General features: G+C 41.7%; 1 protein-coding gene across 3 annotated transcripts in view; it reads right to left on the minus strand.

Moving 5' to 3' along the window:
* fanci (FA complementation group I) overlaps positions 1-13,965 on the minus strand; it is a 92,005-nt gene that overhangs the window by 56,963 nt on the left and 21,077 nt on the right. For all 3 annotated transcript variants that reach the window (XM_055661516.1, XM_055661517.1, XM_055661515.1), the window contains exons 12-18: positions 13,518-13,654; positions 11,971-12,151; positions 11,274-11,361; positions 10,150-10,280; positions 7,566-7,636; positions 4,942-5,056; positions 3,643-3,765 (exon numbers count right to left, since the gene is read on the minus strand). In XM_055661516.1, the coding sequence (XP_055517491.1) occupies positions 3,643-3,765; positions 4,942-5,056; positions 7,566-7,636; positions 10,150-10,280; positions 11,274-11,361; positions 11,971-12,151; positions 13,518-13,654 (846 nt within the window). The remainder of the gene's footprint in view (positions 1-3,642; positions 3,766-4,941; positions 5,057-7,565; positions 7,637-10,149; positions 10,281-11,273; positions 11,362-11,970; positions 12,152-13,517; positions 13,655-13,965) is intronic.

The following is a 13,965-nucleotide window of genomic DNA, read 5'->3' on the forward strand; positions in this document are numbered from 1 at the left end:
TCTAGTGACATTGCTTTAGCTGGGGAAGTTCTGTACAGAAAGGATGGGTTGCACTTGAACCCGAGGGGGACCAATATCCCGGCGGGGAAATTTGCAAAGGCTACTGGGGAGACTTAAACTAGAATGGTTGGGACAAGGGACTCAAATAGAGAAAGCTAGTAGACAGAATGGGAGGCAGGAAGCAGAAAATGGAAGCACTCGGACACAAGAGGAGAAAGAAGAAAAAGGAAATAAACAGAGAATAAGAGGCGGGGGGTTTCTTAAATTTGCATATTTTAATGCTAGGAGCATTGTAAGAAAGGTGGATGAGCTTAGAGTCTGGATAGACACCTGGAAGCATGATGTTGTGGCGATCAGTGAAGCATGGTTGCAGGAGGGCTGTGATTGGAAACTAAATATTCCAGGATTTCGTTGCTTCAGGTGTGATAGAATTGGAGGGGCAAGAGGTGGAGGTGTTGCATTGCTAGTCAGGGAAGATATTACAGCAGTGCTTTGGCAGGATAGATTGGAGGGCTCATCTAGGGAGGCTATTTGGGTGGAACTGAGAAGTGGGAAAGGTGTAGCAACACTTATAGGGGTGTATTATAAACCGCCAAATGGGGATCGAGAATTGGAAGAGCAAATATGTAAGGAGATAGCAGATATTAGTAGTAAGCACAAGGTAGTGATTGTGGGAGATTTCAACTTTCCACACATAGACTGGGAAACGCATTCTGTAAATGGGCTGGATGGTTTGGAGTTTGTAAAATGTGTGCAGGATAGTTTTTTGCAGCAATACATAGAGGTACCTACTAGAGATGGGGCAGTGCTGGACCTCCTGTTAGGAAATGAGACGGGACAGGTGGCGGAGGTATGCGTTGGGGAGCACTTCGGGTCCAGTGATCACAATACCATTAGTTTCAATATAATTATGGAGAGGGTCAGAACTGGACCTAGGGTTGAGGTTTTTGATTGGAGAAAGGCCAACTTTGATGAGATGCGAAATGATTTAAAAGGAGTGAACTGGGACATTTTGTTTTATGGGAAGGATGTAGAAGAGAAATGGAGGACATTTAAAGGGTAAAATTTTAAGAGTACAGAATCTTTATGTTCCTGTTCGGTTGAAAGGAAACAGTAACAATTGGAAAGAGCCCTGGTTTTCAAGGGAAATTGGACATCTTGTTCGGTAAAAGAGGGAGATCTACAATAATTATAGGCAGCATGAAGTAAATGAGGTGCTTGAGGAGTATAAGGAATGTAAAAAGAATCTTAAGAAAGAAATTAGAAAAGCTAAAAGAAGACATGAGGTTGCTTTGGCAAGTAAGGTGAAAGTAAATCAAAGGGTTTCTACAGCTATATTAATAGCAAAAGGATAACGAGGGATAAAATTGGTCCATTGGAAAGACAGAGTGGACAGCTATCTGCAGAGTCAAAAGAGATGGGGGAGATATTGAACAATTTCTTTTCTTCGGTATTCACCAAGGAGAAGGATATTAAATTATGTGAGGTAAGGGAAACTAGTAGAGTAGCTATGGATACTATGAGTTTCAAAGTAAAAGAAGTACTGACACTTTTGAAAAATATAAAAGTGGATAAGTCTCCAGGTCCTGACAGGATATTCCCTAGGACATTGAGGGAAGTTAGTGTAGAAATAGCCGGGGCTATGACAGAAATATTTCAAATGTCATTAGAAACGGGAATAGTCCCTCGAGGATTGGCGTGCTGCGCATGTTGTTCCATTGTTTAAAAAGGGTTCTAAGAGTAAACCTAGCAATTACAGACCTGTTAGTTTGACTTCAGTGGTGGGCAAATTAATGGAAAAGATACTTAGAGATAATATATATAAGCATCTGGATAAACAGGGTCTGATTAGGAACAGTCAACATGGATTTGTGCCTGGAAGGTCATGTTTGACTAATCTTCTTGAATTTTTTGAAGAGGTTACTAGGGAAATTGATGAGGGTAAAGCAGTGGATGTTGTCTATATGGACTTTAGTAAGGCCTTTGACAAGGTTCCTCATGGAAGGTTGGTTAAGAAGGTTCAACTGTTGGGTATAAATGCAGGAGTAGCAAGATGGATTCAACAGTGGCTGAATGGGAGACGCCAGATGGTAATGGTGGATGGCTGTTTCTCAGGTTGGAGGCAGGTGACTAGTGGGGTGCCTCAGGGATCTGTGTTGGGTCCTTTGTTGTTTGTCATGTACATCAATGATCTGGATGAAGGTGTGGTAAATTGGATTAGTAAGTATGCAGATGATACCAAGATAGTGGGTGTTGTGGATAATGAAGAGGATTTCCAAAGTCTACAGAGTGATTTAGGCCATTTGGAAGAATGGGCTGAAAGATGGCAGATGGAGTTTAATGCTGATAAATGTGAGGTGCTACACCTTGGCAGGACAAATCAAAATAGGACGTACATGGTAAATGGTAGGGAATTGAAGAATGCAGTTGAACAGAGGGATCTGGGAATAACCGTGCATAGTTCCTTGAAGGTGGAATCTCATATAGATAGGGTGGTAAAGAAAGCTTTTGGTATGCTAGCCTTTATAAATCAGAACATTGAGTATAGAAGCTGGGATGTAATGTTAAAATTGTACAAGGCATTGGTGAGACCAAATCTGGAGTATGATGTACAATTTTGGTCACCCAATTATAGGAAGGATGTCAACAAAATAGAGAGAGTACAGAGGAGATTTACTAGAATGTTGCCTGGGTTTCAACAACTAAGTTACAGAGAAAGGTTGAATAAGTTAGGTCTTTATTCTCTGGAGCGCAGAAGGTTAAGGGGGGACTTTAAAATGATGAGAGGGATAGACAGAGTTTATGTGGACAAGCTTTTCCCTTTGAGAATAGGGAAGATTCAAACAAGAGGACGACTTCAGAATTAAGGGACAGAAGTTTAGGGGTAACATGAGGGGGAACTTCTTTACTCAGAGAGTGGTAGCGATGTGGAATGAGCTTCCAGTGGAAGTGGTGGAGGCAGGTTCGTTGGTATCATTTAAAAATAAATTGGATAGGCATATGGATGAGAAGGGAATGGAGGGTTATGGTATGAGTGCAGGCAGGTGGGACTAAGGGAAAATAATTGTTCGGCACGGACTTGTAGGGCCGAGATGGCCTGTTTCCGTGCTGTAATTGTTATATGGTTAAACTGCAATGCTAGGATCTTGAGCAAAACACAAAGTGCTGGTGGAACTCAGCTTACCAAGCCACATCTGGGGAGGGAATGGACAGCCAATTTCGGTGTTTCATTCACCAGTTTTCGACTTAGTTGATACTGCTCCTGACCTTCCCTTCTGAACTAATTAAACAAGGTTGATCCCCTGACGGTAGCAATGGCAGAAATGAGAAGTTTGTCAGGCCATGAGGTTACAAACTGTTGTGCTATACATTTGTGCAGTAGCGGTTGGCATACAGCCAAGGGTGAAAGTACTAAAATTTGTTATAGTCATGTAACTATAGTTTATGAAGGAACTGCAGATATACCGAAGATAGACACAAAGTGCAGGAATAACTCAGTGGGTCAGACAGCAACTCTGGAGAAAAAGTTTCGGGTCTAGACCTTCAGATCATATAGGTTGATTATTACTGACTGAAAAGAGAAGATATAACGCTGATTTAATATATTTAACTTGACGTAAAAATAGTTTCTAACTTTAATACCTCATAAAGCATGAGTCTAACATCAGACTGCTGGCTCAGGCAACGCTTCAAGCTGCCCAAGATTTCCAAACATAGGGCTTCATTGGCAGAGGCATTGTGACGCATATGCACATCCACTTGAACCTGTAAAAGAACAAGGTGTCGGCACACAATATTTATAAAGCCAAAGTAATTGCACAACTCTCTTAATAATCATGTAGCATTTAGAGTTAATCCCAGTACATACCTTTCAATAAAACACTCGAATTCAAACTAAATGGCCGTCTGAGAACATTCCTCCCTGATTGAATTGAATCAGGATACTCAACTTGGATTTATTCCACTAGATGGCAGAATACTTCTCCATGCCATCTCGTATCCCAGTTTAGACACATCCATTTTTGTTCAGTGCAAATTCACATGCACCCTAAAGGGCCTGTCCCACTTAGGCGATTTTTTGGGCGACTGCCACGAAATTTTCAACATATTGAAAAAATATTGACGACAGTGGCGACAGTTTTGCTGTCGTAGGTTGATGAAGGTGTTGTTGTAGATGCTGTCGTAGGTTGTTGCCAGGTGTCGTAGGTGAATTCCATTAAAACTAGTCCCTGGCAGTCGCCTAAAGAGTCGCCTAAGTGGGACAGGCCCATAAAGCACAATTTAAACTTTTCTTGGTCCTTCTTCCAGAAGTAGTGTGCGGCACAGTTGCTGCCTTACAGCGCTTGCAACACCAGAGAACCGGCTTTGATCCCGACTACGGGTGCTGTCTGTACGGAGTTTATACGTTCTCCCCGTGAACACATGGGTATTGTCTGAGATCTTCGGTTACCACACTCCAAAGACGTACAGGTTTGTAAGTTAATTGGTTTGGTATAAGTTTAAATTGTCCCTGGTGGGTGTAGGATATTGTTAATGTGCGGGATCGTTGGTCAGTGCGGAGTCGGTGGGCTGAAGGGCCTGTTTCCATGCTATATCACTAAACTAAACTAAGTACATTAACCATACAGTCCTGCCCATGTTACAGCCTTTTGAGTAATGGTAATTCATCTTTACAGAATTCACACATTAATACCAAAGTTTGAAGATGCATAATAAAATTTGCTCTTAATCACCTGAAGGTAAAGGAATGTTATTTTTTTCAACGTGCTTTGCTTGACGCATGCACAGATGATGCGGTTTTGCATTGAGGAAAATCGCAATATAGACAGTTTGCTGGGAATGCAACCCGACCATAAAACTTATGAGATGAGTAAATATTGATGAAAATCTAAATGATTATGATAGCCAGATACAATTGGGACAAATAAATGCACGGTTTACCTGACTGGCCGTGACTGTCTGACTGCATTGACTGTAAGTCAGGCTTCCCAACAACTTGAAGTTCTTCAACAACAGCAGAAAACCTGCAACTGCTGATTTGCGAGAGTCCAACTGGCTGAAGGAAAGCAAAAGGAGAGAGTGAGAAATAGAAAATAAGCAATGTTCTACATACCTTTAGAGCTCAATGTTACAAATGTTAGTGGATCACCAATTAATAACCCTTTTAATTCAGGCCACATCAAACCCATATTGTATTCTTCATTGATGAACAGATAACTTCTTACCATCAATAGTATGCAGTAGATATCAAATGACAAATCATAATCATTTAATATTTTCTCACAACTGCCTGCAGTTGCACAAAGACAGCACCACTTAAATTCAGTAGTGCAGAATAATTGCAAACCTAGTTGGAACAAACAACTCCCGAGTTTGAATAAATGAAGGCAAAAAAAAAGTTTTATTTCTCCTGCCAGGCTTAATTTGGAACATTTATTTTCTAGAAATTTAACATCCTGGATGAAATATATAAGCTAACAGAAGCACAGGCTGAAGAAGAGTCTTGACCCAAAACGTCACCTGTTCTTTCTCTCCAGAGATGCTGAGTAACTCCAGTTTTTCGTGTCTATCTTCAGTTTAAACCAGCATCTGCAGTTTCTTCCTTCAATGTTTAGTTTAGAGATCCAACATGGAAACAGGTCTTTCGGACTATCGTCCACACTATTTCTATGTTATCCCATTCTCACATCCACACTCTACACACTAGGGTCACTTTACAGAGGTCAATTATCCTACAAACCAGCACGTCTTGGGGATATGGGAGGAAATCGGGAGGAAACATGTGGTCACAGGGAGAATGTACCAAGTCCACACAGACAACACCCGAGGTCAGGATCGAACCCTGGTCTCTGGCGCTGTGAGGCAGCAGCTCTACCAAATTGGCCACTGTGCTGCCCATTATATTACAACTTTCACTTACAAACCATGTTACACAATTAATTGTGCAGTGATTGCCGTCACTGGAAACTAGCAATGAATAAAGAATTCTTACTAGAGAGCATCTTAATGTATCCTTTTTAAAGAAAATAATCTGTTCATCCAGTTAAATGTTAGTACTGGGAAATTCAAGACTTTCCATTTAAATACACCAGGGGGCAGAAATCCATCTTTTGTCATTAGCACATGAGTGTTTGAGCCATGACAGAGCAAACTGATGCAAACCATTCAGATTCAGAAACCAATGGAACCCAGTACATAGTGTAGGCAGCTAAAACTCATATTTCAGATGCATTTACCGAGCAATTAAACTTGGATTAGTGCAAGAGAGACACAAGGAACTGCAGATGCTGGAATCTTGAGCAGAACTGCTCAGTGGATCTAGCCAGAGGGGAGAGGGTGAGAGAAGAAGCAGAGGAAAAAGAGGAAGAAAGGAAGATAGAAGAGAAAGAGGAAGGGAGAAAAGTGGGGCTGTGTTCCCTGCTAGCTGTGTTCCCATCGCAGGCTCGAGGAAGACCGTCACTGGGACAAACCCGAGAATACCAACGTCACCATGTCGTCAAGACTAAGCTGCGGGGAATAAGCCCTAAATACCTCTACTGAGGTTAAGATGGGGTGGCCAGTGCATGCTTGAGATGCCACAGCCTCTTCCTGCCTATGGACAACGAGGGACTGTGCCCACAGGGACAAAGACTGAGCCATTAGGATAGGCCAGTGACCACCAGTGTCGCCTCTTCAAGCCCAAAGCTGATCAGCCAGAATAAGCCTGAGACCACAAGCGCCTACTCTCAAGGCAAGGGTGGGAGAAACCATTAAAAATCTGTCATTGTAATTTCTGAAGTTTTTTTCACACACACTGGGAGAACCCTGTGATCGCCACACCTCCTCCTACCAAGACTAAGGCTGAGCTGCCGCGACAAGTCCAAGATCGCCTGCATCGACACACAACGTCCCTGATGATGCGGGACACACACCCATGCTATCCAGGACTTACTTGTCACTGTAAATGAAACATATAGTGCGAGTTCACCCGACTGCGAGTGTCAGTGTGGTCACTGCCAAATCCAGCATCATCCCCGACTCCACAGCCTGTACCATTAAATAACGTAATAACACACACAAGAGTATGCAATAAGGTACTAAATGGTGTTTGGTAGCCATGGGAGAATAGCGCAAAGAGTAGAAACTTGAAATTAGAATTCTTATTGAAGAAACATAAGGAACTGCAGATGCTGGTTTTCAAAACAAAAACAAAGTGCTGGAGTAACTCAAAGGATCAGGCAGCATATCTGGAGAACATGGAAATGCGATGTTTTGGGTCGGGACCCGTTTTCACCTATTCATATAACAATTACAGCACGGAAACAGGCCATCTCGGCCCTACAAGACGGCCCTACTATTCAGTACACTTAATTATACATATTAAAAAAACATCAATCCATTAAAAATCTGTCATTGTAATTTCTGGTCTTTTTTACACACTCTTGGAAATGTTGTCATCTAGTACATTAAATCATTCATGGAATCTTCTGCATGCTCAGAAGTTAACAATACTTTGCTACCATGACCTGAAGATCTTCTGCAGAGTAACATTTCCCAGCAACTCCAGATGGATGTTAGTTACTCACCTGGAAAACATGGCCTTCCGCAAGACCAGAATTAATGAATCTTTCATGGACACGCTGATTTTCAGCAGGGGCTTTAAAAAAGAAAACAGATTACTAAACAAACCATATGTTACTGACTATATATCACGTTGAGAGCATATATGGTAGAGAGCCACGCTGTTAACTGGTTTTGCTCACGCATACAATGCTGCTCTGTGTTTTTCCCACATGAATGTCAACCAGCTACACTAAAATATTTTGCTTTTCATATATGAAGTAAAAATGTTTCATCAGAATGGCACGGTGGTGCAGTGGTAGAGTTGCTGCCTTACAGCACCAGAGACCAGAATTCAATCCTGACTCCGGATATTGCCTGTATGGAGTTTGTACATTCTCCATGTGACTGCATGGGTTTTCTCCAGGTGCTCCGGTTTCTTAACACACTTCAAAGACATTCAGGATTGTAGGTTAATTGGCTTTGGTAAAACTGTAAATTGTCCCTAGTGTGTGTTAATGTTAATGTACAGGGATCGCTGGTTAGCGCATACTTGATAAGCCAAAGGGCCTGTTTCCGCGCTGTATCTCTAAACCATAACTAAACTAATTCCACTGATAACTGAATCCTGAAACTACATTTTGGCTCCTGCTCATTTCACCTCAGCTTAATCAGATAATGCTCAATACATTGTAACAACCTCCCTCTGCCACTGGATCCTCAACTTCCTGACCTACAGACCACAATCGTTGAGGATAGAATGCAATACATCTTCTACAGTAATTCTCAACATCAGTGCCCCACAAGGATGGGTTCTCAGTAACTCTGATGACAAATTCAGTTGTAACTCCATCTACAAGTTTGCAGATGACAAACAAGGTGGAGTACAGGAAGGAGATAGAGGACTTAATAGTATGGTGGCAGGACAACAATCTGTCCCTCAATGTCACCAAGATGAAGGAGCTAGTCATCGACTTCAGGAGGTTTGGTGGAGTACTGCCCCAATCAGCATCAAGGGTGTCGAACTACAAATTATTGAGAGCTCAAGTTACTTGGCGTAAATATTACCAGCGATCTGTCGTAAACCAACCACATTGAAGTAACAGCCAAGGCGGCGACCAATGCTCTACTTCCTGAGGAGACAGGAAATTTGGCATGTTTCCAGTGATTATTACAAACCTTGCTTTGGAAACAGCTCTACCCAAGACGGCACAAAATTGTAGAGTTGTGGATGAAACCCTCGGACTATCCTTGATTGGACTTTGCTGCTTTATCTTGTACTAAATGCCATTCCCTTATTATGTATCTATACACTGTAAATGGTTCGATTGTGATCATGTATTGCTGCTGGCTGGTTAGCATGCAACAAAAGCTTTTCACTGTACCTCAGTACACGCGACAATAAACTAAACTGATGTAACGCAGTTCATCAAACAGACCAGATTCCCCACCATTAACTCCATCTCTACTTCACACTGCCTCAGGAAATCAGCCAACATAATCAAAGACTTGTCCCACCCTCGTTCTTCATCCTGCTATTAACAGGCAGAAGGTACAGAAGCTTGAAAGAGCACAATACCAGATTCTGGAACAGCTCCTTCCCCTCCTATCAGGCTTCTGAATGGTGCATGGATAAGCTAGGATACAGTTGGATTCTCCTCTAGTTCATTGCAGATGTGGTCTCTGGAACTCGTTCATTACGATGCGGAGAACAGTATTCTGTACCTTATATCTTTGCTTTGCTCTATCTATTGTACTTGAATTTAGCCCGATTGTAGTTGTGTATAGTATTTCTGATTGATTGGACAGTATATAAAACAAAGCTTTTCACTGTAACTTAGTACACAATAAAAATAAATCTGAACCTAAAATGGAAATAGTTAAAGCATTCATAAATGATTACAACGGTAATGCCTAGTAAATAAATCTAGGCATTATTCAACCATATGCTGCTGATGGTCTCATTGAAACTCAGGCTGTTATGACAATTGTTGAACAAAACGAGGGAACAGATTGACAAAAGTACATCTTAATTTTCCTGGATTAGTGTATTGGGATGTTTAATAACCAATTCTAACCAATACAAGGATCTGCAGTTGCTAGTTTTTTTTGCTTCAGGTCAGGACCTTTCTTCAGACTGAAAGAATGCCTATCTATGCCTTCCACAGATTATGCCTGCCTGAGTCACTCCAGCACAATGCGTTTTGAAAACTCTGAGAAAGCAGACTATTTAAAATCTTGACTAAGAGATACTGCATCTTGTGTTGCAAGAGCCGCTGGGTACTTTATTGATCTATCAGCTTGAGCTATCAGCGTAAACTCCTGCAGTGGGATTCAAAATAAAAGCAACTCAAAAAAGCTCAAGCTAACACAGGTTCTGCTAATTCATGTTCTCCAGAGATGCTGCCTGACCCGCTGAGTTACTCCAGCTCTTTAGTGTCTTTTGTTGTAAACCAGCATCGGCAGTTCTTTGTTTCTACATTTCAGGCCAAAGTTCTTCAGTAACATTAGTATATTTTGCAACTGAAAATTGCATATCCTTCTTAGTTTATAATCACTCACAGATAATTCTATTATAGAAGTTAACAGTCTAGGACGGCGCTTTTTTACCTGCACGGCCTTTAATAGACCCTGGACTGTGCTGAGGGGCAGGTAGGACAAGTGGTCAAACGCCTCAATAACCTTGGAGGAACTCTCCAGGAGAATGAGAGGTGCAGAGACGACAATATCAGATAACAAGTCTGGGAAATAAAAATAAAATATTTTCCTTTTACACATATTTCACTTCAATGTAACCTGTAAAAGATCCAATTTTGAGAAAGCAAATTACACGTTATTTACACAATTAAGAACTTTGATTAGTCAACATCCAGACAGAATTAAAATAAATTTCAGTTAAAATGGAGACACAAAAAACTGCAGACACTGGAATCTTGAGTGAAACACGAAGTGCTGGAGTGGGGGTTGGGGGGGGGCTTTTAAAAAAATCTGTCACCTTGACAGAGATGCGATTTTTTAACCGTATCGTATCTCCATCCGCACCGAGGCCTAACATCGAGGAGTTGCCGGCCTTTGCTGGAGACCAACTTCGGGAGATCCAACCGCGGGAGCCTGGGGACTTTAACATCTTGGAGCTCGCGGTCTCTGGTTAGAGTCCGACTTCGGGAGCTCCAAGCCGCAGGAGCTTCGACCACCCCGACACTACAATCGCCCCGACTGCGGATGGTTCGATTGCCCCGACCGCAGGAGAATAAGGAGGAAGAAGATTGGACTGTATTGCCTTCCATCGCAGTGAGGAATGTGGGAGTCCGCTGTGGTGGATGTTTATGTCAACTTTTATGCAGTTGTGTCTTGTTGCTTTTTTTTTAGCATGGCTGTATGGTAATTCAAATTTCACTGTACCTTAATTGGTGTATGTGACAATAAACTGACCTTTGAACCTTTTAACATGTCAAGGCTACAGCTCGCAGAACAAAATTCACATTTAATCTATTCACAAAAGCTGCGATCTCGACTGGAACCCAAGGATAATTGCAATTGTGTAAAAACTCTATTTGCATGGGAAGAAACTGAATACTAATATCTTTGGATTCCCTGATTCCCAACTTCACCTGCTGTTTGAAAATGTAGTTTGGTGAATCAGCCAATTCAAAGGCTAGTTTAAACCAACCTGCATCACCATCTGCCTCATTCACACAATTCATTAAAAATGTTTATGTTATGCAGCTACTTGCCTAAGTACTGACTGATGGGTGAGGATGTCTTTGTCACCACCCTGTTCAGAACTTGCTCCAAGATTTCACTCCTAATTGGCTCATGCACCTGAATAAATGACAGGAGGGAGAAGGTTGGGAGGAGAAAGATGATAATATATATTTTTAAAGACCTTAATTTTGTTGCATATCAAACAGTCTGGTTATTCAAAGCATTGTGTAAAATATTCAAAGCAAGATGATTAAATTAAAACAGAGACACAAGAAACTGCAGATGCTGGTATACCAAAAAGACACACAAAATGCTCGAGTAACACTGCGGGTCAGGCAGCATCTCTGGAGAATATGGACAGGCAATGTTTTGAATCTCGAGCCTTCTTCTGACCTGACCCGAAACATTGCCTATCCATGTCCTCCACAGAGGCTGCCTGACCCCGCTGAGTTACTCCAGCCCTTTTAAAAAAAATTAAAACATATTAAGAAGCACTCATTATTAGGACATTATACATCTCTTCCAGTTGCTCAGATGAGCCTGTGACATTATCTGAAGAACAGCAAATCTTGCAATCTCCTCAGGGATATTTTATCCTCAATGAATAGAAATGAAAATAAACCATTCATTCCAAATCATTCTCTGCAAAATTCATGGTTTATTTCACCGCCTCACTGCAACTAATTGTGAACACATTGGATTGTGAACACATTCTGTCACACTCACCTTGAAAGTTTCCAGAAGAATCTTGGCTCCCAGTCGAGAGGCCTGTTGAGCTGGCGTTTTTGCTGCCACTGGATTGATTTCCACAACTTTCCCAAAAGGACCTCCTTTTGGTCCAAAAGAATCCATGAATATAAATCCCAGCTGCACCAGTGATTGTGTAACGTGGTCCCACCCAAATACACTGCAGAAAGAAACAAGGATAAAGTCTCAGGAGGAATGCAAACATTTATAGAACCAAACTGCAGTGGCTGCCTCGCCAACGGTCTGTCTGTCCTTTCTTCTTTTTGTTATTTGTAGTGTGTGTTAAAAAGTACGTTTTAGTGTTCCTTGGTTTGTTTTATGTGAGGGGTGGGGGAACTTTTTTTTTTCCAATCTCTTACCTCGATGGATATGCAATTTTTTTCCATTATCGTATCTCCGTCCCCTCTATGGCCTAACATCGTGGAGTCGGTGCTGGCCTTTCCTGGAGACCAACGGGCGCTCCAAGCACGGGAGTCTGCGGGACTATAACATCACAGAGCTTGCGATCCCTTTGCCGGGGATCGAAGCTCCATACGTGGGCTTTAACATCGTGAAACCCACGGTCTCTGGTAAGAAGAGGTCGACTCGTGAGCTCCATGCCCCGGAGCTTTGCAGAGCTCTCCAGAGCTTTCAACTGCCCCAACGTGGGAGTTTCGAACACCCCGATAGGGGCTTCGATCGTTGGCTGCGGGGGTTTTGATCGCCCCATTTGCAGATGGTTTGACTGCCCCGACCGCAGAACAAAGAGGAAGAAGATTGAATTTTATTGCATTCTATCACAGTGAGGAATGTGGAATGCACTGTGATGGTTGTTTATGTTAACTTTTATGTGGTTGTGTGCTTTTCACTTCGTATGGCTTTATGGTAAGACAAATTTCACTGTACCTTAATTGGTATATGTGACAATAAACTGACCGTGAAACCTTGAGACATTATGTAACAATTGTACTAGACATTGATGAGTATTTGAGTACTTGGTGAGTATTGTGTTCATTTTGGTCACCCTGCTGTAGAAAGAGAGTCATCGGACTGGGAGTTCAGAGAAGATTAATGAGGATGTTGACAGGACCAGAGAGCCTCAGTTTTAGGGACGGGTTAAACAAGCTAGGACGTTATTCCTCTGAGATTCGAAGAGTGAAGGGGTGATCATATAGAGGTGGGTAAAATTATGAGGGGAATAGATAGGTCATTTATCCCCAGGGTAGGGGAATACGTTTAAGGTTAACAGAGAAAGATTTAATAGGGACAGCTTTTTCACACAGAGCCTGATGGGTATATGGAACGAGCTGTCAGAAGTTGGGTCAGGTACAATAACACCATTTAGACAGTAACATGAAACGTTGAGAGGGATATTGTTCAAATCGGGATAAAGGGACTAGCGTAGATGGGGCATCTTGGTCAGAATTAACGAGTTGGGCCAAAAGGCCTGTCATGTGCTATCAGACTCTGACTGATTTGCAGAGTACTTCCAGCAAATTGTTCCAGTTTCGGCATTCACAAAAGTGTGCTTTAGTAAAAGTACAAACCTGTTTGACACAGTCTCCAAAATCATTTCAGATACACTGCATTGAGCAGGGATCAAATCCTGGAGAAATTTTGAATTCTGCTGGAACAGTCTATCCTTAAAACTTTTAATAGTCGATGTTTTTAGAAATTCAAACACCTAAAAAGAAAAATAAACAAAATCATCAACAAAATCTACCTCCCATAAATGTAAATCCTGTGCACACTTTAGCCATGTCAGCAACGAGCTTTGTTCAATTAAGTTCAGATAACCAATGTTGAAGATTGTAGATATTTTTAATTATCTTGGAATTAACAAGTGTAAACAGTAGAATTGCACAATTGAAAGCAAAACAATTCCTGATATCATGTTCAATTATGGCTCAATGTCACCAAGGCCATGAAACTGAAATAGATTGCCAATCTGAACCGTCACCTATCCATGTTCTCCAAGAATGCTACCTGACCCGC

Source organism: Leucoraja erinacea, chromosome 33, assembly GCF_028641065.1.
Source record: "Leucoraja erinacea ecotype New England chromosome 33, Leri_hhj_1, whole genome shotgun sequence".
Classification (NCBI taxonomy): Eukaryota; Metazoa; Chordata; class Chondrichthyes; order Rajiformes; family Rajidae; genus Leucoraja; species Leucoraja erinaceus.